The sequence below is a fragment of the Chelonia mydas genome, chromosome 2, assembly GCF_015237465.2.
Source record: "Chelonia mydas isolate rCheMyd1 chromosome 2, rCheMyd1.pri.v2, whole genome shotgun sequence".
Lineage (NCBI taxonomy): Eukaryota > Metazoa > Chordata > Testudines > Cheloniidae > Chelonia > Chelonia mydas.
Window position 1 is genome coordinate 203,873,882 of NC_057850.1, and position 27,503 is coordinate 203,901,384.

A 27,503-nucleotide genomic window follows, 5' to 3' on the forward strand; every position below is an offset into this window, starting at 1 on the left:
TTTAAAATTAGAATCATGGGGTAACAGCGTAGCTGCTATTAAAACACCAGGAAATACCCATTTGGGGACTGGAACTAAAACTAACCAAAGTTTCAAACTGAGCTCTGAGGACTTATTGTCAAATCAAACGAAGCACGGTCCTAACAGACCCACAGGTTTTGGCTTCCTACCATATGCATTATTACCCTCCCACTCTTCAGGCACATATATGTATGGGCGTGTGCACCCTAAACTTTTCATAATATCATGGTGGTCCAATCAAGTTTTTGTTGTCTACCAGTATTCAGTACATTTGAATTACTACATTTTCAAAATTACTAGTGATCTTTGGGTGTCCCAGTTTTTGGGTGCTCAAGTTGAGATGCCTTACAATAGGAATAGCAGCAATTCTGGAATGCTGAATGACAGCAGATCCTTCCTAATTTTCAGAGGGTGGTGGTCAGCACTTTCTGAAAACCAAGCCCCTGAAAGATGACTCAAGGTGCAGATCATACAACTAAGGCACCCAAAATCACCAATAGCTTTTGAAAATAAAGGCCCATATCACATTTTCTGAATAAATGCCCCCTCATCTGTCTTTAATTATCAAAAATACTTACCTCAAAGAGCTGGATTTGGTATTCACTACGTTTCCAGATTTGAGACAGTTTTAGGTCACAAACTATCCATGTTTGAGAAATACTAATAATTATAGAAAAAAAATCCTATAGTTTGTAGCACCTTGGCTTTTACTCTTCTTCTTGCTCCAAAATGAACCCACGGAAAGCTATAAGGGCAATTTTCATTGATCATCCATAGGGGAAGAGAGAATCAGAAGCAAGAGGCATATTCCCTTTTCTTCAGAGGATGGCAATAGCAGGTAGCCAATAAATACAGTCTGACTAAAAAAAAACATTTAACATGCCAGCCAAGCATTTCTGGGTGATCGGTACAGTATGAAAATGGAACCCTGTTTTCATACAATATAAGCAAGACATCAATACCTGTTTTTTATTGTAATCCTTCAGGGCCATTTCAAATCCCTCCTCCAGCCTGTTGAATGCTATTCCTACATCTGTCGTCCACCAGATTTGTGAGCTGGTAAGTGAAACTTGAGCTGGGTAGTCAAAAATCCATTGCTCTCTGGGCTTTTCTTCATAGGCAGCTATAGCCTCCATGATATGATGATGCACTGTTTTACACATGGTTTCTTCAAGTTGTTGTAACCAGGTCTCCACCTTTTGAAAAAAAGAGACATGCTGCATCGGAGTTCAGAATATTTTAATGAGGGAGTAGCTTCCTACTTTACTGGTATAATGAATAGTATTTAAACAGCGATTTGTCAAGGTATTTCTTTGCACTCATTAATAAAATAAAACACACACACAAACCCTTTTTTCTACTTCCAATTAGAACCAGTTTTCTTTCCATGTTTCGCTCCGTTTTCATCATGGTTTCTGGTATTGCAAGGCTATTTATGAGTGTTGCGATACTAGCATAGTTTTATTTTATTCACTTGAGGGGAGTGTGTGTGTGTGTGTGTGTGTGTGTGTGTGTGTGTGTGTGTGTGTGTGTGTGTGTGTGTGTGTCTTTAAAGCTCATCAAAATGTGTTTGCCTGACAGCCCTGCACAGAAAAGTTCTTTATTATCTAAAGAACTGGTACAGAGTGGGCATTGGCAATGCAGTCTTCCTGATGTCACTCTTCCAACATGCAAAAACCTTGTTTTGGAGGAATCACCTTTAAGAGGCAAGTTGAGCCACCTTGCATATTCAGTCTCTGGCTTCCCTACTCAGACAACCAACAAGGTTGCCAATTAGTGCCAGTTGTGAGAGCAGTTTTCTAATGTGAACTCTTGTCTAATATGGGCAGTGGATCAAGACCAACAAATTCTTGTCATTCAACCGTCACCAAATGGTAACTACTTTCAGATGCTACCCAACTAGGTTCTGTGTGTATCCCATCACTAACCCTGTCCCATTTTTTTTTTTTTTTTTAAAAAGAGTATGGAAACAATTATTGTGCAATGAACAACAAAGAACTATATGGGCTTAGAAAACCAGTCAAAATATTCGGCCGAAAAACTGGTGCTATAGATCTTGGCAGCCTCCTGTACAAAAAAAAGGAACATAACCATAAGAACACCAAATATAGGTGAAGCATTCTAGTCACATACATTTCCCCCTAAAATTAAACACATTTACAAGAATTATGGTGTATATTTAACAAGAACTATGTATTTTTTCTTCAGTTGGAAAACATAACTTTCTTTAAATTAGTGCTTGTAGTTTTAGCTAATAGTTATTTGTCTCCTTGGTTTTCATTTCTCAGTTTCAGTAGCATTAAGGAATTTAACCTGATTGTCTGAAATTTAACCTTACTGAAAGAAGATTATTTTTGGCTGCGATAAAAGGCTTAAAATTAAGTTTGATCGCAGACTAATATTTGCTTACATGTTCTGTTTGTATTTACAGATTATGCAGTGTCAAGTGTCATTTCAACTTTCCTTGCCAAGTATACATGATCGCTAATTGAAGACACAAAATATTGTTTAAAGGTTTCAGGGTGTGCAACAGTATTTTCCAGTTTGACTGGTGCCTGTCTAAGTAAGGTGTGGGGAGAAGTAGAAGGAAATAGCACAAACTTACCTCAGAAAGCTGCATGACCTTCGATCCATCCTGTCCCCATCCCTTCCCAGCCACTGCTTTATGAAAACCACCTACTTTCCCTATATTTGTTTCATGGAAGCTCCCATAATGTGTTTGGCAGCAAGAACAGCTCACATATACAGGGCTACAGGCTCATGCAGCAGCCCAGGGAATCCTTAATGGAAACGGCTTCTCTGAGCGGCATGTAAGTTTCTGTGAGTAGAGAACAAGGAAGGAAAACTGCCCTGGAAGGAAAATGGGGAGGCTATCACCAAGGAAGAGAGGGAGGGAAAAAAATATCACAACACTCAACCAAAACAAAAAGAGAACAGAAACAGAAAGGGATAAGAAGTGAGAAAATGGAGAGATGAAGGAAACTGGGCCAGGACATGAACAAGGATCCCTCATTAAGGCAACACCATCTGCCAATCCACACCACAAAAGGCAGGGGAGAGCCTCTAACAATAAATGAAAAAGAAAATGACTGACATAAAGGTTGAGATAGAATCAACTAACTACTTCTCTCTCCTTCCAGGCAGCACACTGATGAGAAAGGAGATAACAATGCATTTTGATCAATAAGTGGCTTATATGGTGACGTTTCTCCAATTTTTGCAAAAATTAAAAGATCAAGACAGATATTTTGATTAAATGTGCTTGTTTCCCTATCAGCAGATTAGGGTTACACACACGCAAATCTAACAAGGGACAATGAGAGAGAAAAGGATCTGTTCTAAATAAATAAGGAACAAGGGTATTTGAAATCCAAAAAAAAAGAAGAAAAAAAAAAGACGTGTAGAAAGCCTTGAGATATGTGGATTTCCAAGTTGAAACTGTCCCAAAAACAGTTACATGGCTGGAAACCCAGACAGAAATTGATCTCGATAGCATTGCAGAATCACATGAAGATTAATTTCTCTAAAGTAGTTGACCGAAGCAGGCTTTCCATCTTGTTGTAACTCTCCTTTTCATACTAACCACATAACCAAAAGTAGTTTTTGTGCACAAACAACACACAAGTAGCTTCTACTTTGCATTTGTCCCTTTTGTTTTTGGGCTCTCTTACCTTGACTCATTTTTTATTTGTTGCCCATACTTGCCTTTACTCAGAGCCGCTGGGCTCAAAATTTATGGTGCATATTTTTTTGACAGCACATGCGGTGTTATTAGGTTTCCCAGACATCTAATGTAACATAACCTGTCTTTTCGATAGCCCCAAGTGTCTAAACACAGCAGGTCTTCCTACTTTCTACTATTAAATATATGTTGGAACATAAATGTCAATAAGTATGCTCAGGAAGAGGAGATTACTTACTGTAACTGAAAATTCTTCAAGATGTGTGGTCCCTATTTGGATTCCAGATGTGGGTGTTCATGCATACCATGTGCTGGAGCTAGAACTGTTCGTAGAAATGTCCATTGACCCGTATGTGCATCGTGCATTGACCACATGGCACATCCAAGGTTTTAAGAGGCTGAGCGGGTCGATGCCGCTCCAGGTCCCTCTTACCCACAAACAATGGGAGTCAGCAGCAGAGGGTATGGAGGACAGGTACTGGAATCCAAATAGGGACCACACATCTTGAAGAACCTCCAGTTACAGTAAGTAACCTGCTCTTCTTCTTCGAGTAATGGTCCTTATATGGATTCCAGATGTGGGAGAGTAGCAAGCAGTGCTTAGCGTGGAGGTGGGTTCACAGACTTGCAAGCAGTCTGTAGGATGGCATGGCCGACTGCTGCATCCGCCACAGGGGTGTCCTGCCACAGTATGCTCATGAGGAAGGCCAACATGGCCACAAGCACCCACGTGGAGTGGGCTATGACTCCAGGGGCGGGGGAGAGAAATGTGAGAGAGTACCTACTGTTCCTCAGTACAACGGAAGAGCCATTTGGAGAGGTGTTGCAAGGAGAGGGCATGGCCCCGGCAGTACTCCACGATGGTGAGGAAGAGCCAGGGCGAGACATGGAAGGTACGGGTGCGATGGAGATAAAAGGCCAGTGCCTGGCAGACATCGAGAAAGTGCAGTGTTTGTGCCCTGGGGGAGATGTGCAGATTAGGGTAGAAGATTGGGAGGTGTATGCACTGGTTTAGGTGGAACAGGGAGGCCATCTTGGGGAGAAATTTGGGGTGCAGGACAGTTTCCTTGCACTTTGTGAAAGAGAGTAAAGGGCAGGCTGGTCATTATGCTGCTAGCTCACTAACCCACCGTGCTGAGGTGATAGCCACCAAAAAGATCATTTTCATGGCAAGATGGGTGACAGAGCAGGATAAGATGGCTGAGAAGAATGGTTTAAGTGGCAAAAGAGTCCTGTAGCACCTTTTAGACTAACAGACGTATTGGAGCATAAGCTTTTGTGGGTGAATACCTACTTCGATGCATGTACAAGGATGGTTTAGTGAGGGCAGGGAGGATGAGATTCAGGTCCTAAGAGGAGGTAGGCTTCCACATGGATGGGAAGGCATTTAGAAGACTGTGAAAGAAGTGGGCAGTGCTTGGGTGAGTGAAGATGGAAAACCCATCCACAGTGGGGAGAAAGGCACTGCATGTTGCCAGGTGGACGTGGGCAGAGGAATGTGTGAGGCCCATCTGTCAAAGGTGCAGAAGGTAGGCCAGGAGCATGGGAATGGAGATGGAAGTCCAGAGGATAGTGGTGGTGGTGGTGCACCCAGCTGGTGAAGTGTCATCATTTAGCTTGGTAGCGGGATCTAATAGATGGCCAACTGCTGTAGTGAGGATGTTGTGCACAGGGGCAGAGCACTCCCTGTCTACACGTGAGCCTCATCCAAATACCAGGCCGTGAGGTGGAGCTGTATGCCTGTGAGAGAAGATTCAGGAGGGTGGGAAGGCAGATTTAGGGGGCAAGTGAAGAGGTGGAGGAGATGGTGAACCAATACTGGCAAGGTCAGGAGGAGGCTATGAGACTGACGGTAGCATGATCCCATCGCACCTTGTGCAGGACTTGCAGGAGCAGGGAAATGGGCAGGAAGGTATAGCAGAGTTCGGTGGTCCAGGGAAGGAGAAGGTATCACCCTGTGATCCCGGTCCAAGGGCTCCTCTGGAGCAGAAAAGGGGATATTTGTGGTTTGTGGCTGTCGCCTGGTATGCCCCATTGGCAAAAGACCAAGCAAAGCATGGGTTCATGGAGCTTATACTCGTGATTTGCATAGAAGGACCTGCTGAGCATGTCTGCCAGAGAGTTGCTGGTGCCTGGGACGTGCATGGCATGGAGGGTGACCTTGTGCCTGAGGCACCAGTTCAGGAGGAGGATGGCCTCCGTGCAGAGGGAGGGGGACCGGGCACTGCCTTGCTTGTTGAACTATACAATCACCATTTTGTTGGACAGCAGTTTCATAGATACTAAGGTCAGAAGGGACCATTATGATCATCTAGTCCGACCTCCTGCACAACGCAGGCCACAGAATCTCACCTACCCGCTCCTGCAATAAACCTCCCACCTATGTCTCAGCTATTGAAGTCCTCAAATCGTGGTTTAAAGACTTCAAAAAGCAGAGAATCCTCCAGCAAGTGACCCGTGCCCCATGCTGCAGAGGAAGGCAAAAAACCTCCAGGGCCTCTTCCAATCTGCCCTGGAGGAAAATTCCTTCCTGAACCAAAATATGGTGATCAGCTAAACCCTGAGCATATAGGCAAGATTCACCAGCCAGATACCCAGGAAAGAATTTTCTGTAGTGACTCAGATCCCACCCCATCTAACATCCCATCACAGGCCATTGGGCCTATTTACGATGAATATTTAAAGATCAATTAATTACCAAAACCATGTTATCCCATCATACCATCTCCTCCATAAACTTATCGAGTTTAATCTTAAAGCCAGATGATATTTTGTCCCCACTGCTTCCCTTGGAAGGCTATTCCAAAACTTCACTCCTCTGATGGTTAGAAACCTTCGTCTAATTTCAAGTCTAAACTTCCCAATGACCAGCTTATATCCATTTGTTCTTGTGTCCACATTGGCACTGAGCTTAAATAATTCCTCTCCCTCTCCGGTATTTATTCTTCTGATATATTTATAGAGAGCAATCATATCTCCCCTCAATCTTCTTTTAGTTAGGCTAAACAAGCCAAGCTCCTTGAGTCTCCTTTCATAAGACAGGCTTTCCATTCCTCGGATCATCCTAGTAGCCCTTCTCTGTACCTGTTCCAGTTTGAATTCATCCTTCTTAAACATAGGAGACCAGAACTGCACACAGTATTTCAGATGAGGTCTCACCAGTGCCTTGTATAACGGTACTAAAACCCCCTTATCTCTACTGGAAATACCTCGCCTGATGCATCCCAAGACCGCATTAGCTTTTTTCACGGCCACATCACATTGGCGGCTCATAGTCATCCTATGATCAACCAATACTCCAAGGTCCTTCTCCTCCTCCATTACTTCTAATTGATGCGTCCCCAGCTTATAACTAAAATTCTTGTTATTAATCCCTAACTGCATAACCTTACACTTCTCACTATTAAATTTTATCCTATTACTATTACTCCAGTTTACAAGGTCATCCAAATCTTCCTGTATGATTTCCCAGGCCTTCTCTAAATTGGCAATACCTCCCAGCTTTGTATCATCTGCAAACTTTATTAGCACACTCCCACTTTTTGTGCCGAGGTCAGTAATAAAAAGATTAAATAAGATTGGTCCCAAAACTGATCCCTGAGGAACTCCACTGATAACCTCCCTCCAGCCTGACAGTGCACCTTTCAGCAGGACCAGCTGTAGTCTCCCTGTTAACCAATTCCTTATCCACCTTTCAATTTTCATATTGATCCCCATCTTTTCCAATTTAACTAATAATTCCCTATGTGGCACGGTATCAAATGCCTTACTGAAATCTAGGTAAATTAGATCCACTGCATTTCCTTTGTCTAAATAAACCTGTTACTTTCTCAAAGAAGGAGATCAGGTTGGTTTGGCACGATTTACCTTTTGTAAAACCATGTTGTATTGTGTCCCATTTACGATTGACCTCAATGTCCTTAACTACTTTCTCCTTCAAAATTTTTTTCAAGACCTTGCATACTACAGATGTCAAACTAACAGGCCTCTAGTTACCCGGATCACTTTTTTTTTCCTTTCTTAAAGATAGGAACTATGTTAGCAATTCTCCAGTCATAAGGTACAACCCCGGAATTTACAGATTCATTAAAAATTCTTGCTAATGGGCTTGCAATTTCATGTGCCAATTCCTTTAATATTCTTGGATGAAGATTATCTGGGCCCCCCGATTTAGTCCCATTAAGCTGTTAGAGTTTCGCTTCTACCTCAGATATGGTAATATCTACCTCCATATCCTCATTCCCATTTGTCATGCTACCATTATCCCTAAGATCCTCTTTAGCCTTATTAAAGACTGAGGCAAAGTATTTGTTTAGATATTGGGTCATGCCTAGATTATCCTTGACCTCCACTCCATCCTCAGTGTTTAGCGGTCCCATGTCTTCTTTCTTTGGTTTTCTTCTTATTTATATGGCTGTAGAACTTTTTACTATTGGTTTTAATTCCCTTTGCAAGGTCCAACTCTACTTGACTTTTAGCCTGTCTCACTTTATCCCTACATGTTCTGACCTCAATAAGGTAGCTTTCCTCGCTGATCCCTCCCATCTTCCACTCCCTGTATTAAATATTAAATGCTTTCTGCTTTTTCTTAATCACCTCTCTGAGATGCTTGCTCATCCAGCTTGGTCTACAACTCCTGCCTATGAATTTTTTCCCCTTTCTTGGGATGCAGGCTTCAGTTAGCTTCTGCCACTTTGATTTAAATAATCCCAGGCCTCCTCTGCCTTTAGATCCATAAGTTCTTCAGGTAAATCCACTTCCCTAACTAATTTCCTTAATTTTTGAAAGTCAGCCCTTTTGAAATCAAAAACCCTAGTTGCAGATTTATTTTTGTTTATCCTTCCTTTAGGTTTGAACTGAATTAGCTCATGATCACTTGAACCAAGATTGTCCCCTACAACCATTTCTTCTATGAGGTCCTCACTATTCACCAAAACCAAATCTAAAATGGCATCCCCTCTAATTGGTTCAGCAACTACTTGATGAAGGAATCCATCAGCTATCGCATCTAGGAAAATCTGAACCCTACTATTATTACTAGCACTCGTCCTCCAGTCTATATCTGGGAAGTTAAAGTCTCCCATGATCACACAGTTTCCATTAGTATTTACTTCATTAAAAACATTAAAGAGGGCTCTATCCATATCCAAATTAGATCCCGGCGGTCTATAGCACACCCCAAGCATGATCACAGGGGAGGCTCTAGTAGTTTTCTTCCCCAATGTAATTTTTACCCAGACGGACTCTGTCTTATCCATTCCATATTTCTTTAAATTCTACCTCATCACTGATATACAATGCTACTCCACCACCTTTACCTTTATTTCTGTCTTTCCTAAACAGCACATACCCTTCAATACCTGTAGTCCAGTCATGACTACTATTCCACCATGTTTCTGTTATCCCTATAATATCTGGTTTCACTTCCTGCACCAGTAGCTCTAGTTCCTCTATTTTGTTACTGAGGCTCCTCGCACTGGTGTACAAACATCTTATTTTTTGCTGTTTGGCCTCGCTCACATTCTGTACCCTATTAGGCACGGTCATTCTACAGCCAGTATAACCTATTAGACTGGAATCCACACTGCCCTTCCTCCTTATATACATTCTCCTACCCACGGCTGTATCCTTTCTTACTTCGTTTTCTTCCCTCACAATGCTAAAATCCGGCATGGAGATTACCTGGACATCTCCCCACCATCTCCCCCAAATTCCTAGTTTAAAGCTCTGTTAATCAGTTGTGCCAGCCTCCATCCTAGAAGTCTATTTCCTTCCCTACTCAGATGAAGTCCATCCTGAGAGAACTGTCCTCTGTCCATGAATGCTTCCCAGTGGCCATACATCCCAAAGCCCTCCTTATAGCACCACTGCCTAAGCCATCTGTTGATGGTCATAATCTTGTCACACCTTTGTTGCCCTTCTCTAGGAACAGGCAGAATCCCACTAAAGATCACCTGAGCCTCGATTTCCTTAAGTGTCTTCCCCAGCCTAGCATAGTCTCCCTTAATACTTTCCAGCGAGAATCTAGCCGTATCATTTGTTCCCACATGAAGGATAATTAGGGGATTCTTTCCTGCTCCCTTTAGGATCCTTTTCAACCTCAGGTCTACATCCTGTATCTTAGCACCTGGAAGACAGCACACCCTTCTATTCTCTGGATCAGCTCTGGTTACAAGCCTGTCTATTCTTCTCAGTAAAGAGTCCCCGATCACATAGACCTGCCTTTTCCAGGTGACGGTGCTATTCTCCAGTCTATCCCCTGTTCCCTCTGGCTGCAAGTTCTTTCCATTCCTATTCTCCCTTGTAATCCTCTTCAGCACATCCTGTATCCTCCTGGGGCTCATATTTGGTGTAGTCTCCAGTGACACTTCCCCTTTTCCTATAGGACTAGCCACTCTTCTCTTCTTCCTTGCCCGTCTACCTTCAGTGACTACCTGCTGAGCCCCTTCTTCATTTTCCAACTCTGCAAACCTGTTCTTAAGCTCAGTTGAATGTGGCAGGATCTGATAAGGGGCAGGAACGCCTGACAGGCCAGGTGGGCAGCCTGAAATGCCAACATATTGATGTGCATCCATGCTACTTGCAGTGTCCAGATGCCTTGAGCCAAACAGCCCTCCAGATGAGCACCCCACCCAACAAGGGAGATGTCCGTGGCGAGAGTGGTGCGGGGAGAGCGAACAGGATGCCATCGAGGACCTTGGATGGGTTGGTCCACCACGTGAGGGAAGCTAGAACAGAAGGGGGGAAGCAGAATATGCCTGCCCAAGTGGTCCACCTGAGGCTTGTAAATCTACTGGAGCTACAGTTAGAGGCAGCACATATGCAGGCAGGCACGAGGAGTAATGGAGGTGCAGGCTGCCATGCGGCCAAGGAGGGAAAGGCACTGGCGAAGTCATGTATGAGGCGACTTTGCCCTTTGGCGGCACGAAGTAATAAGGGGAATAGAATCCACGGCCATGGTAACGGTGGCGGATGCATTCGACGGAGCCCTTCCAGAGGAGTGTCTGTGCCTCTTCTTAGAAGAAACTAAGACAGGAAGGATCCCCACAACGGGTGGGTGACATGGGTGGGGGGGGGAACGAGTGAAACTCTATCTAGTACCTGACAGATGACGTCAAGTACCCATTGATCAGTGGTGATCTTGCCCCAATTGTGGGTGAACACGGCAAGACAGCCCCCGAAGATGATATGGCATGCTGCAGGAAGGGTGTGAGGTGGTTCATGGGTCTTGAAGGGGGAATCAAAAGGACTGCTTGGATGACAGTGAAGTTGGGCCGAGGCGGTGGAAGTGGCAGAATAATGGGGTCATTGGGTATGTTGGCAATGGCGAGAGGCCTTCCATGGGTTTTGGAAGTAGGGCTGGTAGGTGGATCAGAGATGGGGGTGGAAAGACAGTCTCTGATGTCAGTAGGTCGGAGCCAGCGTGTAAATGCTGAGTGAACGTACAGTGGCATGGGAATTCTTTAAAAGAGTGGAAGGATTTGTCCATCTTGTGGCTGAAAAGCTTGTGGTTGTCAAAGGAGAGGTCCTCAAGGGTTGTCTGGACCTCCTTAAGGAAGCTGGAGGACTGGAGTCAAGAATTCCGGCGGAGCACGACACCAGTTGCCAGAGCGTAGGATGCAGTGTCAAGGGTATTGACTTGCAGCCTGAAGGGCCACCTTGGCGATGAGCTTACCCTCATCAAGTAACACCTGCAAGTCCTGCTGTTTGTCCACCAGAAGGAAGGGCTGGAACTCCGCTAGCTTAGAATAGGATAGGAAATCATATTTTGCCAAGATGGCTGGTAATTGACTATATGAAACTGGAGGTCCTCAGGGAAGTAAATCTTGCACCCCAAAAAGTCCAACTTCTTTGCCACCCAGACTGGAGGAGTGGTCTTGAGGTGTTGCTGTCGGGCATGCTCGGTCGCCGCATGGACCACAAGCGAACTGGGAGGGGGATGAGTGAATAGGAAATCCATACCTTTAGATAAGAGGAAGTAGCGGCATTCAGCGTGCTTCAGGGTGGGAGCACAGGAAGCCGGGGTGTGCCAGACTGCCTGGGCTGGGTAGAGGATGGCCTCATGTATCAGGAGAGCAGTCCGGGAGGGCCCTGACCATGGGTGGCACGTGATTCCTCCATTTGGGGAGGCTGGATGTGCGCGGACCATGGCCCCAGACCATGGCCCTGCACCGAGGCCCACCCCTGCTTGGCCCCCTCCCTCTGAAGCCATGCCCACACTCCACCACCGGCCCTACATGGCCCCTTCTCCCAAGGCCCCCCGCTGACCTCTCACACCTCTTTGCCCCCCCCCCGATCTTCCCACCTGCCCGGCCACTCACCATTTGCACATGCCTCTTCACCCCCTCCCCCAAAGCCCCCATGAGGGCAGAGAGGGGATGGGAAGATGTGGAGCAAGGGTGGGGCCTCGGGGAAAGAGGACAAGTGGAAGCAGGTCCTCAGGGTGGAGCACGGGCAGGGCCACGACCCTTATGCCCATGGCTACGCTTCTAATGTGCACGGTGTTTCTGCAGTTGTAGCGGTACCACGGGCAGTGGCGCATGGGAGGGAGGCGGGGCTCTCACTAGTGGTGACGGTCACAGTTCCAGTGGATCTGCTGGTCCCGGTTCCAATTGTGCACGTGGGCACATAGCTTCATCCATCAGATACTTGTGGAGGCGGAGTTCTCTGGCTTCCTGAGTGTGAGGCAGGACTGAGTGGCAGATGGAGCAGTGGGCGACGATGTGGACATTGCCAAAGGAATAGAGGCAACGGTGGTGCTTGTCACAGAGAAGGAACACAGGCATGAAGCACAGTTCTTGAAGCCGGCCTGCCAGGACATAGACCCCAGAAGGGCAGGATGTGTGCACAGGGACACCCCTTGAGGGGAAGAAATCCAACAGCAGAACAAACAACTAATGACTGTATACAACTAGAAAAAACTGGAAAACTATGCACAGAAGGCAAGAATGGACAAAGAGTTCCACTAGCAAGGTAAGAGCACTGAGGAACAGGGATGCTGACTCTGGTCATGTGGCGGTAAGAGGGAACTGGAGTGGCGTCAACCCACACAGCCTCTTAAAGCCTCAGACACACCACGCAGCCAACACACGTGCGAGTCAATGGACACTACTATGAACAAGTTCTGGTTCCGGAACACGGGGCGCATGCACACCCACATCTGGAATCCATACAGGGACCATCACTCAAAGAAGAACGAAGAGTTACAGTACCTGTGTTGGTCGCAGTATATTAGCAAGATAAGGTGGGAGAGGTAATATCTTTTAACTACCAACCAAGAGACAGCTTTATATGATACATTTCTTGCACAAATGATCTCATGGTTGCTTGGCCCTTAGATTCCAGTGAAGGTACCCTTTGTTAAAAGAGCTAAAGCCATCCAAACACAATCTGTCTGAGTACCAACACTCAGAGAGGGTCCATAAATATCAAATGTGTTTGTGGAGGCCCATGTCTCCAGTGGGAAAAACTGTACAGCACCCATCCTAAGCTTATGTTGGTGAAGAGGCTATGTCATCAATAATTAAAGTTCTGTACTGGTGTGTAGGATTCATACAAGGTTTATGCGCTTGGCAACATTCAGGGCACACCCGGAGTGTTGTGCTGGACCTGTGCACACACAGCTCCTCTCAAGGGCATCAACCTTGGAATCTCACCCAAATGACCTGAACCGTGGGAAGCCTCCCAGGACTGGGCTCAAGGCCTGAGAGCAAGGAATGCGGTAGATAGAAATTGGTAAATAAGAATGTTAAACAAAGCCAGCGTATTCCTTTTATCTGTTGGAGAATGTAATGCGCGGGGGGAGAGAGAGAATAAAGGGGAAGGTGGAAAGCTGACAGGCAGAAGCCCGTTAGCAGACCAGCTCGCTTGCTCGCTAAAAGCTGTGTTCCGTCTTGTCATTGAACCGCCACACTGGTGTAATTTTAAAAAAGATGCTAGAGGAGTTCTATTTTTGTCCCTGCAAAATAGGTTTTATAGATACCCGAGGGTAAAGGTGAAAAGATGCACCATCCAATCTAATTTTGAACAACGCAGATACATGGCTTTCAGAACCTTCCATGGGAAACTTATACATACAATCTTTTGTGATTTGGTTCATTCCTTTCCATAATCCTTCCCTCATCAATCCTATGACCTTAATCGTATATTAAAACGGAATGGAACACAGAAATTAAACAAAAAACCCACAACCATCAATGTTTGGAAGGCTCTTCACATCAGAAAGTGAATCCACAGAACATTCTGTGGTTGCCACTCTCTTGCTTTACAGCTCACTAATTAAAAGGGAGTTTTCCATGCTATCAGGATTGTGTTTAGTACTGATTTGTGAACCGGTGCAGTCAGTATTCAAGAGAGCAACTGAATGCTTTGCCTAGAGAAGTATTATAGACGCTGTCACTAGAAGTGTTTAAGAAGAAATTAGGAAAAAACCCTTGAAAAGCAACCATGTAGGGGAAAATCTTGCTCCATGCTACCAGTTGGAGTCCAAACCCAGGACATCTTTTCAGCCATCATCATTTATGAGTCCATGATCATTGCTGATGAGAGAGCGCAAAATGCTGCTACTGCGTCCTCCCCCACCGTCTATATCTTTTAATATTCAGGAAAAAAAGTGTGACAGGTTAATCTGTGTTAGACTGATCACGTGACCGTCACCTTCTGAACAGAATCTCAACACCTGTGAGGTGCATTTTAATGTTAAGAAAACACCACAAGAACCCTTCCATCTAAGCACAGTCTCAAACAAACACAATATACAGCTGATTTCTCCTCTGACCTCCTCCCATTGGCAGCCCTCTCCCTGAACCCTCAATTTACAAGAGGAAAAAGGAGAAAGTAATTAATTGAACACAGATGGGCCAGCCCTGCTACTCTGCAGGCAGGGAGCAGTGTTCCTTTTTCTACATTGGGTTTCCTATGTTTTTATATGGTGCCCATCATCACCCAGTGTACTTCCCCCCAAATATCCAGTAAGTTTAGCAGAAGAGAATATTCACTTAGCCTCTCCTCCAACTCCAAAGAGAAAAAAAATGCCCTCAAAGGAAGTTTAAACAACACAATGTACCTGACCAACGCATTCACATTCTGCATGGAATGGAACATATTCCTTTTCTTTGCTGTACATCCCCAGTGCAATATGTGTAGATTTCTCTTTATTATCTTGAAATTGAAGATCAGCAATGTTGTCGAAAAGTTTGGTAAGATGACGGGTCACCTGTTCCCAGACAATATAACATGTTTAAGAAAATCAACCACCAGACATTTGTTCAGATTTTCTTTATTTATCTTTATGTGGATTAAGACACGTAAGTAAATAAGCATTCTCTCGCTCTTCCCCCCCACCCACCCCAATTGCATACAAGCCTGATTCTCCAGGCCTTCAACACACAGAACTTGCATTGATCTTAGCAGGAGTTAAACAGGACAGCAGCACTGGACCAGCATTTTGGTCTTAGATCTTAAAGATAATCAAGAAATAAAGACCAAATTCTCCATAACATTGTGGAAGCCTTGCGGTTACTCTAAGTTACGCTGGGAGCTAACTTCAGTAGGACGCCACACAGGTGCAGAGCTCTGCCCACAAAGACCTGAATGCAAGATCAGGATCCTAGGCCTATATTTGAATGCTTTGCTTAAGAGACATTCCGTGCTCCTGGGAGAAAAGTGCCAGCCTGACAGCCAGGGAGACTGAAGTTCACTGTCCACAAAATAAATGTGGCGTGAGACGTAGTAGTGCAAAAACTTCCTCACTGCCCTGCCCGTATGCCACAATCCTACCATGAGTGGGCAATTCAGTGGCAGTGGTCTCTCTACTGGAGTGTGCAGTTTTAAGGATGATACAGGTCCCTAAGATTTAGTTATGTAAGGAGGCTATGAGAATTTATGATTGTATTTTTTAAAAGATCATTATTTGAGTCTCATGAGTCCTTTATTCTTTGCTAAAGTATTATTCCTTGCTTTAGGCATCATATCCCTTCTAAAAATGCTGCACCTAAGGCACAGAAATAATTCTGATACCCTGAGAATTAATGGCTGCAGCAGGAATGGTCACTACTGGGATGTCATCTGGCTTGTAGATAAGGTGATGTAAAGCTTCTGAATAATATTCAAGTGCAGATGCTTCAATATAAATGAGCCTTTAGCTGTCACACAACCTGGCAGATTACTGTTTGAGGGGAGCAAACAGAGTCATGGTTACAAAAACATTCCAAGTACAATAGTCAGAAGCTCAATCCGTGACAATATAACAAACACCATAGATCTTTCAGCGCTACTTGTCATTGTTACAAGTGGCATGCCTGAGATTTGATCTCTAACAAATGCTGGGCCACAGGCAGGATGGACTTGATGATCTCATAGGTCTTTTCCATCTTTGACTTTCTATGAGATATTGTGCACATGCCATCTGTAATATTTCCTGTAAGAGAAGGCACAGCACTTGAAACACTTCCTCCCTTGAAGATTGTTTCATTTCTCCCTGCATGATGCTGTCTAGCAGACAGCCAGCTCAGGCTAGAGCAATACGGTGTATGTAAATATCAAAGAAATCCTAAAAGGTCATTGTGCGTTCAAGCCAATTCATTTGTTAGAATAAATCAAAAGGAGATTTGATTGTATTGTTTTTGCCTATCTGTATTCTGTTGTCTGTTATCACATTAATGTAACTACATGTAAAGTATATCCTGTAATTAGGTAATCCTAGATCAAAAAAAAAAAAAACAACGAGTAGTTTGTGGCACCTTAGAGACTAACAAATTTATGTTGGTTTTAGCCCATGAAAGCTTATGCCCAAATAAATTTGTTAGTCTCTAAGGTGCCACAAGGACTCCTTGTTGTTGATACAGACTAACACGGCAACCCCTCTGAAACCTAGATCAAAGGTGCATTAGTATTAGGATGAGAATTTACTTAATGTGTAAAAACTTCATGAAAACTAATGAAACATTGTTTGGACTGCTGTAAATAAATACACTGATGTGCAACCCAATTACTGATACATACATAAAAAGAATTGGTGCCTTGGAACTGTAAATGAAGAAGCATGCTAATTTCAAAGCATGGGCCATTGTGTCCGACAATGGGAAATCCACAGACATAGTCTGTGTTTAGTCAACAGAAAGGAAAAACCCATGCTGTGATGGAGACACTAGCCAGATTGCTTTCTGGGGAAGGCAGCTATACAAGTGATTCTCAAAAAGAAAAGGAGTACTTGTGGTACCTTAGAGACTAACAAATGTATTTGAGCATAAGCTTTCGTGAGCTACAGCTCACTTCATCGGATGTAGCTCACGAAAGCTTATGCTCAAATACATTTGTTAGTCTCTAAGGTGACACAAGTACTCCTTTTCTTTTTGTTGCGGATACAGACTAACACAGCTGCTACTCTGAAACAAGTGATCCTGTATCTCTGGACTGATGGATTCTGACATGGTGGAATACTGAATGATTGGACAGAGATCCCTAGAGCTATTCTGTAGGTAACCCTGAGAGACTTATGAAAAACTAGCAGATTCCAAAATAATAGCAGAGATTTAGTACTTACAAACTTTGACTCACTTGTTAATGTATTTTACCTGCTTTAACCTCTCAATAACTCATTTCTTTTTCTTAGCTAATAAACCTTTAGTTAGTTTACTAGAGAAATTGGCTGTCAGCATTATCTTAGATGTGAGATCCAGAGTATCCATTGACCTGGGGTAAGTGACCAACTCTTTGTGGTTGGGAGTAACTTAATGCAAGGTGATTTTTAGTTTTAATAACTCTTCATCACAAAGTCCAGTTTGTCTGGGTAGTAAAGAGAGGCTGGAGAGCCTAAGGGGACTGTCTGTGGCTCCTTGGGGAGACTAATATAGTAATCTAGAGCACACATTTGTTACTGGGTTAGTGAAATTCCACCAATTTGGAGTGTCTGCCCTGTTTTCTGACAGTCTGACCTAAGATTGGCACTCTCTGTTGTAAGCCATACCAGAAAACGTGACACCCTGTTTAAGCACTTACAATTTTTCCCCACAAAAAACAAAGAAACAAGCAGTGACTGTATTATTTACAAATATTTATGTTTTGTTTACAGTGAAATCATACTTTAAAGGAGCAAGCAGCCATATATTATCACCTCACAATTAATACTGAGAAGGTCTTTCTTTGGACATAATGAAATTGCAAAAATGTGCAAGCAATATTACCTGTCTTGGCTGTGTTCCTTTTGAGAGGATGTCAAGTAAATCAGCTGAAGAAACAAAATAGAACCGAGGAAAAGCTAAGCGTTTGGTTTCTAAATACTCAGCAAGAGCTTTTTCACAAAGAGAAAGCCTGAAAATAAAAAGAAAATGTTACTGACATTTACATTTCAGAATTGTATGACAAAAAGGGAAATTTCCTTTTAAGAAGTTGCAAAATAAGAATTAAGTTGTGGGTATTTACAAGTGGATAGATTTGGTGGTATAAACCACCAAAGACCCCGAAGAAGCCATTATAGAAACACTCCAAAGACTTCTCAGGGAGGAATGGGGTGGGAAAGAGGTCATTTGTTGAAAGGAAACTAGATAAGTTTTCTATATTGGTTCAGGAGCAATTAGTAGAGAGACAGAGATAAGCAGGGAATAATAAGATTTCCTCTTATTTTTTTAGGGTAAGTATGGTGAAACGGTTCAGGGAGCACCCTTCTACTGAAGGATACCTCGACCAAGGAATGAAAGCCAAATCTGTAGTGCTGTATAAAGGTAGCAATTGATGATCAGGTGGCAGCTTTACAGATTTCCCTCCATGGAAATTCTCAGACATTATGCTGCCTGACTGAACCAGGACATGCTCCTTTTTCAGGTGATCCTGGAAGTCCCAAAGAGCCAAGCTGCATGGAGGCAGGTATCAGCAAAGTCCATGGGGGCACACTGTTTTGGGTAAGTGGATGTCTCCCTCCAGCTTATTCCCCTAAAGGGTCCAACTTGAAGGAGTACAGGGTGGGGACAGACACCGTATTGTTGATCAGGGAGGTGGAAATTTTGGGTGGAGGTGGTCCGTTAACCTCAACCAGCAACTAAATCCGGGGAAAGGGAAGTGGCTGCTACTCTGAAGATGTAATACAAGTTTCTCTTTTCTTATAATGTGAGGAGTGGCATATGTTGCCACTGACAGGGGCAGCGAGGCTCTGGACAGCTGCTCAAGTCTCAGGCTGCTTTGAAAAAAAAACAAAAAAAAACAAAAACCCTTGCTTAGGCCAGTGGTACTCAACCAGGAGTCCAGGGCCCCCTAGGGGACCATGAGCAGGTTTTAGGGGGCCTGCCAAGCATGGAGGGCATTAGACCTTCAAGAGCAGTGGTTCTCAAATTAGGGCCACCGCTTGTTCAGGGAAAGCCCCTAGCAGGCCGGGCCAGTTTGTTTACCTCCCGTGTCCGCAGGTTTGGCCGATCGCAGCTCCCACTGGCCATGGTTCGCAACTCCAGGCCAACGGGGGCTGCGGGAAGCGGCGCAGGCCGAGGGATGTGCTGGCCGCCCTTCCTGCAGCCCACACTGGCCTGGAACGGCAAACCACGGCCAGTGGGAGCCGCGATCAGCCGAACCTGTGGACATGGCAGGTAAACAAACCGACCTGGCCTGCCAGGGGCTTTCCCTGAACAAGCAGCGGCCCTAGTTTGAGAACCACTGATCTAGGGCCCAGGGCAGAAAGCCAAAGCCTCACTGCAAGGGACTGCAGCCCAGGACCATGAGCTCCACCACCCAAAGCTGAAGCTGAAGCCTGAGCAACTTAGCTTTGCGGTGCCCCCCTGATGTGGGACCCGAGCAACTGCCCTGCTTCCTACCCCTTAATGCCGGCCCTGGCTTTTATATGCAGAAAAACAGTTGTGACTGATGTGGAGTTTTTATTGCTTGTTGGGGGAGGGGGAGGACTCAAAGAAAAAGGTTGAGAACCCCTGGTTTAGGCTATGCAGAAAAAGCAGTCCACCTCTTCCACTGGCTTGTTATCAGTGCTAGCCACAACGGTACCACCAGACCAGCAGCTAATCATTTTGGCGTCCCAAAATGCATCCCTATAATCAAAGCAAGCTTTCACTGCTCCCCCTGAGTTGGAACCTTTAATGGAGGAGCAAGATTAAAGACATACCTAGTGACATGCTCCAGGAGGCTCTATGGTGGATACTGTCCACTATCTCCAGCCCTAAGCATTATCAGAGAGAGAGAGAGAGAGAGAGAGAGAAGGAAAAGGAAAAAAGGAATCTCCCAGTCCCTCAGATCCAACCAGGAAGAGATGGGTGGGGGATATGAAATTTGACCTAAATTAAACTATTTAAAAAACAAACTGACAAAAAATTGGTAAATTTATACGATCTAAACCATCAATATTTAAAAAGTGCCTCAAATGGTAAGCTCTCTTTTTAAAGTGTCAGAGTGTCACCTGACGATGGGAAGAAACTATAGATAAAATATCAGCCAGATAGCATAAGGAAATGATTGGGATCTAAAGTAAGGGCCAGTCTATACTAGAAGTGCTACATCAGCACAGCTGCAATGATGCAGCTGTGCCACTGTAGTGCTTCTGGTGAAGATGCTCTAAGCAAACAGGAGAGCGCTCTCCCGTCAGCATAATTACTTCATCTCCATGAAAGGTGGAAACTCTGTCGGCAGAAGAGCGTCTCCTCCTGACAAAGCACTAGTTTGGACAGCGCTTAGGTCCCTGTAACTTGCATCGCTCATGGGGATGGCTTTTTCACATCCCATAGGGATGTAAGTTATATTGACTTAAGCCCTAAGTCTTCAAAGACAGTATGTTGTTGTCAACCTGCACAAAAGAGCAAACACACAGGGCAGCCTCCCCGCACTCCTTTACTGATTGTTCCTGACCTACACATTTGAACATATTCAAAATTATAGCTTCAATTTTACCTGTGTTGCAGACTTTCAAGTTTTTCATATAGATTTGGTTTGGTTGCTGCTTCTAGCACATTTTTTGTATTTGCTGTCTCAATCATTAATTCCTGTGCGAAAGTGAAGAGGTGTTAATTCAAACCAAGAAATTCCTTTTCATACCATTTGCTAAAATGAGTTAATAAAGGTGCGCAAGAGTTGGAGAGAATGGTACTAATTAGTTTATTTCTGGTTCCATTTTTATAACTATTTATTTAGTTTTATAGCTTTTTAAATTGAAGGTAAAAGCATTAAATAAATGTAGAAATACACTACAAGTCAATTGTGCCCGTGGAAAGAAACTTCTGCTGCACTTTCATGATCACTTTCACGTGATCCCTTCTAACAAAAAGAGTGACAAACAGTAGCAGAAAAGTGTTAACTCCCATCATGTTTCTTTGCTTGGACTGAAATATAAATGACCTGATTCTCCACTGCCTTGGATTTTATGTGGTCATTCACACCTACACAAAAAGGCTGAGAAGTGAGCATAAAATACTACAAAATCAGAATGGCAGTGTTTTACAACTCCTTTGCACTGGCATAAATGACTACACAAGATCCAGAGCTACAGAGAATCAAGCCCAAAAGATTCAGATCTCAGTTAAACCAAGATGCATCCATTAGATAAAAAAACTAATTCTAAACGTCTTTTCGCGTTACAATTTGTCCAGCACTGAGCTACTGGAAATATTTGCGATCATCCTATACTATGGACTGGATTATGTCCCTGCCTATATAACCATAAGGGGGAGAAAACTCCTCACACCTTAGATGCAGGTTTATAGGGCAAACAGGTGCTGTATACATGCTCTATTCCGTCACCCAAACCAGTGGATGGGATTGGGCAGAGAGGGGCAGAGGTTGGGTGGAGCATTAATTTCTTCCTCCATGCTTAAACATGTGGGTATTATCTGATAAGGACCAGTAGCAGATCACTACCCCCTAAAGCAGCGTGGAACTCTATCTGAGCCCTGGCCTGCACTCAAAATTTATACCAACATAGCTATGTTGGTCAGGGGTGTGCAAAAGATTACCCCCCACCTCCCATCAATGGAGCTTATTCTGACAAAACCCCAAGTGTGGCTCCAGCTATCCTGACTGAAGAAGTCTCCTGACAGCCTAGCTACTGTCGTTCAGGGAGGTAGCGTTCCTATGCGGGATAGATCTCCTCCTTCTATATGATCCATCTACACAAAAGGGCTATTTTGGCATCGAAGTTGTAGTACAGATATAGCCTGAATCAGGATTCTTCTCCCCTGTGCTGATCCTGGTGTGCTGCTCCTTAGCATAAAGGTTTTTTGCACTGTTATATTTGGTTTTCTTCTTATTCATTATTAATGAAGTCTAATTATCCACACATCATAATTAAAATACCAATAATATTTTATGATGTGTATTTAAGATAATGGACACTCTACTTTTCCTAAAATAAAAAGACAAGAGGAACCATTTTACTGTATTATGATAAATTATGTCCTACTAACTTTGAAGTCTGCATCAACTTCATCAAATCTTTTAGCGTCTTCAGGCAGCTGGGTTCTGATATCTTCCGAGCCAAGGAAGATGCTTTCTTGATGAGACCATGTGCGTTGAACTTCCATCCAAATGACAATGACTGAGTCTGCCACATTCAATGTCCTTTGCCAGCTTGTGACTTGTTCAATGAAATATTCTACATACTTACTTTGCAGAATTGTTTGCAACTGAACCTAGAAAAACAGAAGGAGAGCAGCAAAAAAGTGGTAATCAAAATAACTTATCAAGTACAGGAGCCATAGCTAAGAAAACTTTTACAAATGCTCTTGAAACTTATTATTATTGTATATCAGAGCACAAGACATTTTCTAGCCTTGCAAACGGACAACATATTATTAAATGATTTCAAAGAATCTACGAAAATATAAGACCAAGGAGCTGTAATTTTGCTAACTCCTACACAGAGACAGAAATTTTCCTTAAGATATATATAGTTAAACAGCATACATATAATTTTATAGACTAACATCTGGGGCAAATAGGATTCACTGTAAATAAACATTCTAGAAAAAGTTGTGAGTTTAAACTATTAAAAATGCATCAGGAATAATGAGAATACATGTACTGGTAATATTAATACACCAAAGTCTTACCTGGTTGTTCTCTAAAGCTTCAAAAAGCTGTTCATCAGATTTTAATAATGGAGTTCTGGTTCTGTGATGCTCTTCATAGCAGAACTCCATGTTAGCCCATGTTTGGCTGATCTCTGTAAGAATCTGGTTAAAAACGGTAGCGGTAACACTTTTATATACAGTACTTAAGTTTGATGCCTCAGGTTGCAAAACAAAACTGTTCTATTTCAAAAAGCAGTATTTGTAAAATACATCATATGCAAAGCAATTAAAGACTCTTTCATCTACTGCCATTCATCACATATCCCTTTCCAACTAGGTCACATGAAACTATGTGTGTCCGCCATAAAGAAATTTATGGCTAAGTTTTGTCCATGTTCATGAGTAAATTAATATGAAGGATTGTCATGCCAAAGGATAACAGAAAGAGAAATGGGATTAACCCACCTTCTCAGTGCTCAGCTCTTTCACTGCTTTGTCAACAATGCTTCGCACTTCATCTTCCACCTTATGCAGCTGTAGTCCCAGCAAGTCTGCTAAGGTTGTGCCTTCAGTTATTGACAATCTGACCTGTAAAATAAACAAAATCTTTGTACAAAATATGCCTTGTGAGTTATCATTTAAAACTAATACCTTGCTGGTCAATATCATGGTGAAATGTGTGTAGCAACATTATATGTAAAATTATGAACATAAGCTGAAACCATGATTGAAGTGTGTTTACCAGACAAGACTGGGGAGTAGGTAAACATGTTTCTCAAAGACAAAGAACAAGCTGACGCATCCAGCCAGATGTCATCAAAGCTGTTGGGCCATCACCTTCAAGTGGCCCTTCTTTAGCAAGAAAGGGTGGCTGGAGCAAAGAAATCTGCATCTTAGCAAACAACAGCCTGGAACCTTTTTCACCACCAGACCCCTTGTCTCCATCCTCACAGTGGGAATGAACGTAATCTAGGGGTAACCTTCAGGAAAATGCATCATCAAAAGGAGACAGAACTGTAAGAGTGATGGGCAAAGACACCCCAAGTTCTCTCTCCCTATCCATCTCTCACTCTTGCACCTAAGACAACAAAAGAAGCAAGCTTGTGTGAGCAGATCCTGGCCTGAGAATTTGGTCAGCAATGGTACTGGAAACATGGTAAGAGATTTCAACTTGAGCCAAGTCTAGTTTGCTAAGTTTACTAGGAAGCTTCCTTTCTCTTGTAACCATTTCTGACTTTAATTCCTTATACTTGTACTCCCTTAAAATCTATCTCCTTATAGCTAAATTAACTTGTTTTATTCTTTAATCAAAACTAACCCAGCATTGTGAGCTGTATGAGTAACTCCATTTAGGGTAGCAAACTGTTGTATATTGATTCCCTTAGAGGAGCAAGGGACTTAATATACTGGACTGCCCAGGAGAGGGGTCGACAGCGCAGAACACATGTTTTGGGGAGAAATCATGGGATTGTGTTGAGGTCACCCTACAAGTGGTAACCAAGACTAGTGGAAACCAGAGTGTGACGGATGTGTGGCTGCCAGGCTGCAGCTATGCACAGACTCAGGTGTTACCTGCATGCTGGAAGGCTGTCTGTGAGAAGCCCAGGTGGGAGCTACTGTAGCAAAGCCTTGAGAGACACCAAAGTTCGCAGGGCAGGGGTGACACAGCCACTCATGAGTCTGGATTGCACCCTGGAATGCCACAGATACCCACTGTGCTTTTGTATTGCTCCATCAACTGTACTGGAAATAAGATCATCTCATTTGGAAATACCTGCCCAACATGGACACATATTCCCTAGTGGAGTATGGCTGAAGCAGGCTTTTAATGTAAGGTAATCTCAAAAACTTCTCCTTATATAGATGTTAGGAAAATTAGAGATCTGTAAAGTCTAAGATTTAAGCAAGGCTTTTGTAGTGTTTAAAACGTGGTGCAATTCTCAACGTAGTACTATATCAAGAAGAATAAAGAAACAGCACCTATGTTGAGGTTTTATAGAATCCGATTTAAGTGTCCTCAGGAGTCAATATCCTCACACTAGCCACAGCTATAGTCCTCTCGTGACTATTTTCACCATTGAACTCAGTGCATAGATACTGTTTGAGTGAACTGGCAGGAAACTGAGCGCCAGTCCTCAAGTCAATGGTAGTACTTATAGTGCATAGATGCCAGCACATGAGTAAATCTTTTCAGGATTGGAGACAAAAGCTATGTCTACACCGCCCCACAGTTCAGAAGCGTGAATAGCAGTGAGCACCAATGTGCTGCATTGGAACTTCCCTGTGTGGATGCATCAAATACTCTGTAAATTATATTTTCCCTTCCCCATATTGTGACTTCTCCTCCTCTTTTGGTAAGTACATTTCTTTCATGAACTCGAAACCCTCTTTATTTAATATTCCAGTTGTCTTGATTTAGCCAAATCTGTCACCTCAACCAAAACATAGTTTGCCCTCATCGTCTATGTTTCTAATTCAGAAGTCATGTCATGCATACTCAGAATTAGAGCTAACTGAAAAATTACTACATTTAAAAATTTTCCTCCAAAAATCGCCTTTTATTGAAGTTGAAATGTTTTGTTTTTCAGTTTTCTATTTTTTCCTTTTCAAAAATAGCTGAAAATTCTATAAAAATTCATGACAAATTACAATCCCCAACCCAAAAAGTTGGTCCATTTGAATTCTACTTTTTTTTATGAAATTCCTTTTTCAACCAGCTCTATTCCCAAACATTTATGTAAAATGAACAACCCTTTTCCTACACCAGCTTCCCTCTTTGTCTTATCCAGCATCAGCCCCACAATCCACCCTCCCATTCTTTCAGCCTTTGCTATGAAAAGGTTGTGTGTGTCTTCTAAATAAATAAACCTCATTTGCATCCTTCTCTCTCTCTGGCATTCTTCATTTCATCAGTGGCTCCATCACAACCTTAAAACATTTCATCCACATTACTATTAGCTTGTTTTTAACAATAATTATTAGCAGTATTTTAATCCTGCCAGAATGCTGTGGGACACTGGTCCCATACTTATTCTGAGAGCTGGAAAAGCATGTTACGGCACCTCCCATGTTTGTATTCTGGGGCTTCTTGAATGCAGCACTCAGCTGCTGCTTATTTGTAAATATTTATAACAGCCTCAATCAGGATTGGGCTCCATTTACTGGGCACAGTACACACAGAAAAGAGATCATCCCTTCCCGTAATCAAACCCTCCCTTCAAATCTAGTTGGCAACCCTTTTACTAAGCAAGCCAGGTTTGACTTCAGAAGATTGGATTATTCCTTTTGCTCTTGTACAAACTGTAAAGTCACCTCTCAACACAGAAGGGATCTAGGAATCCAAAACTCTCCTTTCTGCGCCAGCAGGATATGCTCTGATCCTGGAAACCAATCATCTCCTTTCATTCCTTCATTCTTGGCACCACTAGCTTAATTACACACTGGATGCCACCAAGTACCACTGTACTGATGGCATGAGAAAGCATTGTTTGTTGCTGGATACTTACACCTGTTGCATTCATGAGCTGGTGCCAATGTCTCTCTCTTATTGCAGGATTCTGCAATTCTGATACTGCCCTCAGTGATGTCATTAGGTTCTTCACTGTTAACTTCAGACCTATGTATACATCCCAGGAGTGAATTTCCTTGTCCAATGACCACACTTCCTAAGAAACAGGATAAAAATAATGGTCATGGTTACATGCTACTGTCATAAAGTCACCATTCATCTTGCTGATAGTGTTTAAAAAAAATTCTTTCCAAAACGTCTCTTCTTACTCCTGGGGGGAATTGTGCCAAAAATTCTGCAACAAAAGGTTTAAATTCTGCGCATAACACTTGCAAATTCTGCATATTTTATTTGTCAAAATAACACAATATAATTACACCAGTTTCAAATATTTTTGGTCATTTATTTCAAAATACCTGTCAGCAAGTACATCTGTAACAATACAGACAACAAAAAAGATTGAGGAAATGCTTATGACATATAGATTCCTTACTAGGCATATTAATACAGAACTCTGAGTAATAGTTCATTTAAACTACAATACAGAACCGTATTTCCCGCACCCCTCAGAAGCAGTGCAAAGGCTTGGGGGAGTCAGGGGTAATGGAGGAACTGAGGGAGAGGAAAGTAATTGCTGGGAAGAAGCCTGGGTGTGAACTTGGAGGGTTGTTGGGTATGGGTGGGAAAAGTATGGAACAGGGTTTTTTGGGGGAGCGGGGAGGGATTGTTAGGGAACTTCTCCCATGCAGACCCTGGCTGACCCCTAGCTTCTCCCATTCAGTCAATGAATGTATCCCTGCACCCCCTGTCCCACTCCCCCCAACCCCATGCCTCCACTCCCATTCATCCCCAGGCTGTCCTCCCCCATTAGCCCTTATGAGCCCGTGTGTGATCCCTCCACCCAGCAGCCCCACGTTTCCCCCATAGCCCCTGTCTCATGAACTGGCCAGACAGGCACTGTGAAGAAGGCAGGCTCTTTCTTTTCCCTAGCTGGCCAGGAGCTGCTGCTCTGATCTATTGCCACAGCTCCCTCTGGTGGGCAAAAGGCAGAACTGCAGCTACTTTTAGCAAAAATTTTTCTGCGCAAAAAAAAGTTAATTAATGAGCTGCACATATTTTTATGTGCACACGCAGTGGCACAGAATTCCCCCAAGAGTATCTTCTGTACATAAATATGGGAATCTTAACTATGACAAGATTAGGGATGGTTTTAGTTGGGTCATTGGTCATGTTGTTACTTGTACTGTTTTATTGAAAAAGTTTGTAGATTAACCTAGGGCTCTGGATGAACCAGTTTTAA

The 27,503-nt window shown here is 43.3% G+C and overlaps 1 protein-coding gene across 1 annotated transcript in view; it reads right to left on the reverse strand.

The window, feature by feature from the left end:
* The window catches only part of DNAH11 (dynein axonemal heavy chain 11), a 277,792-nt gene that overhangs the window by 180,791 nt on the left and 69,498 nt on the right, over positions 1 to 27,503 (reverse strand). The window contains exons 23-30 of the mRNA XM_037890566.2: positions 26,202 to 26,360; positions 23,161 to 23,283; positions 22,735 to 22,857; positions 22,090 to 22,314; positions 20,582 to 20,673; positions 17,887 to 18,013; positions 14,769 to 14,918; positions 984 to 1,217 (exon numbers count right to left, since the gene is read on the reverse strand). Coding sequence (XP_037746494.1) covers positions 984 to 1,217; positions 14,769 to 14,918; positions 17,887 to 18,013; positions 20,582 to 20,673; positions 22,090 to 22,314; positions 22,735 to 22,857; positions 23,161 to 23,283; positions 26,202 to 26,360 — 1,233 coding nt within the window. The remainder of the gene's footprint in view (positions 1 to 983; positions 1,218 to 14,768; positions 14,919 to 17,886; positions 18,014 to 20,581; positions 20,674 to 22,089; positions 22,315 to 22,734; positions 22,858 to 23,160; positions 23,284 to 26,201; positions 26,361 to 27,503) is intronic.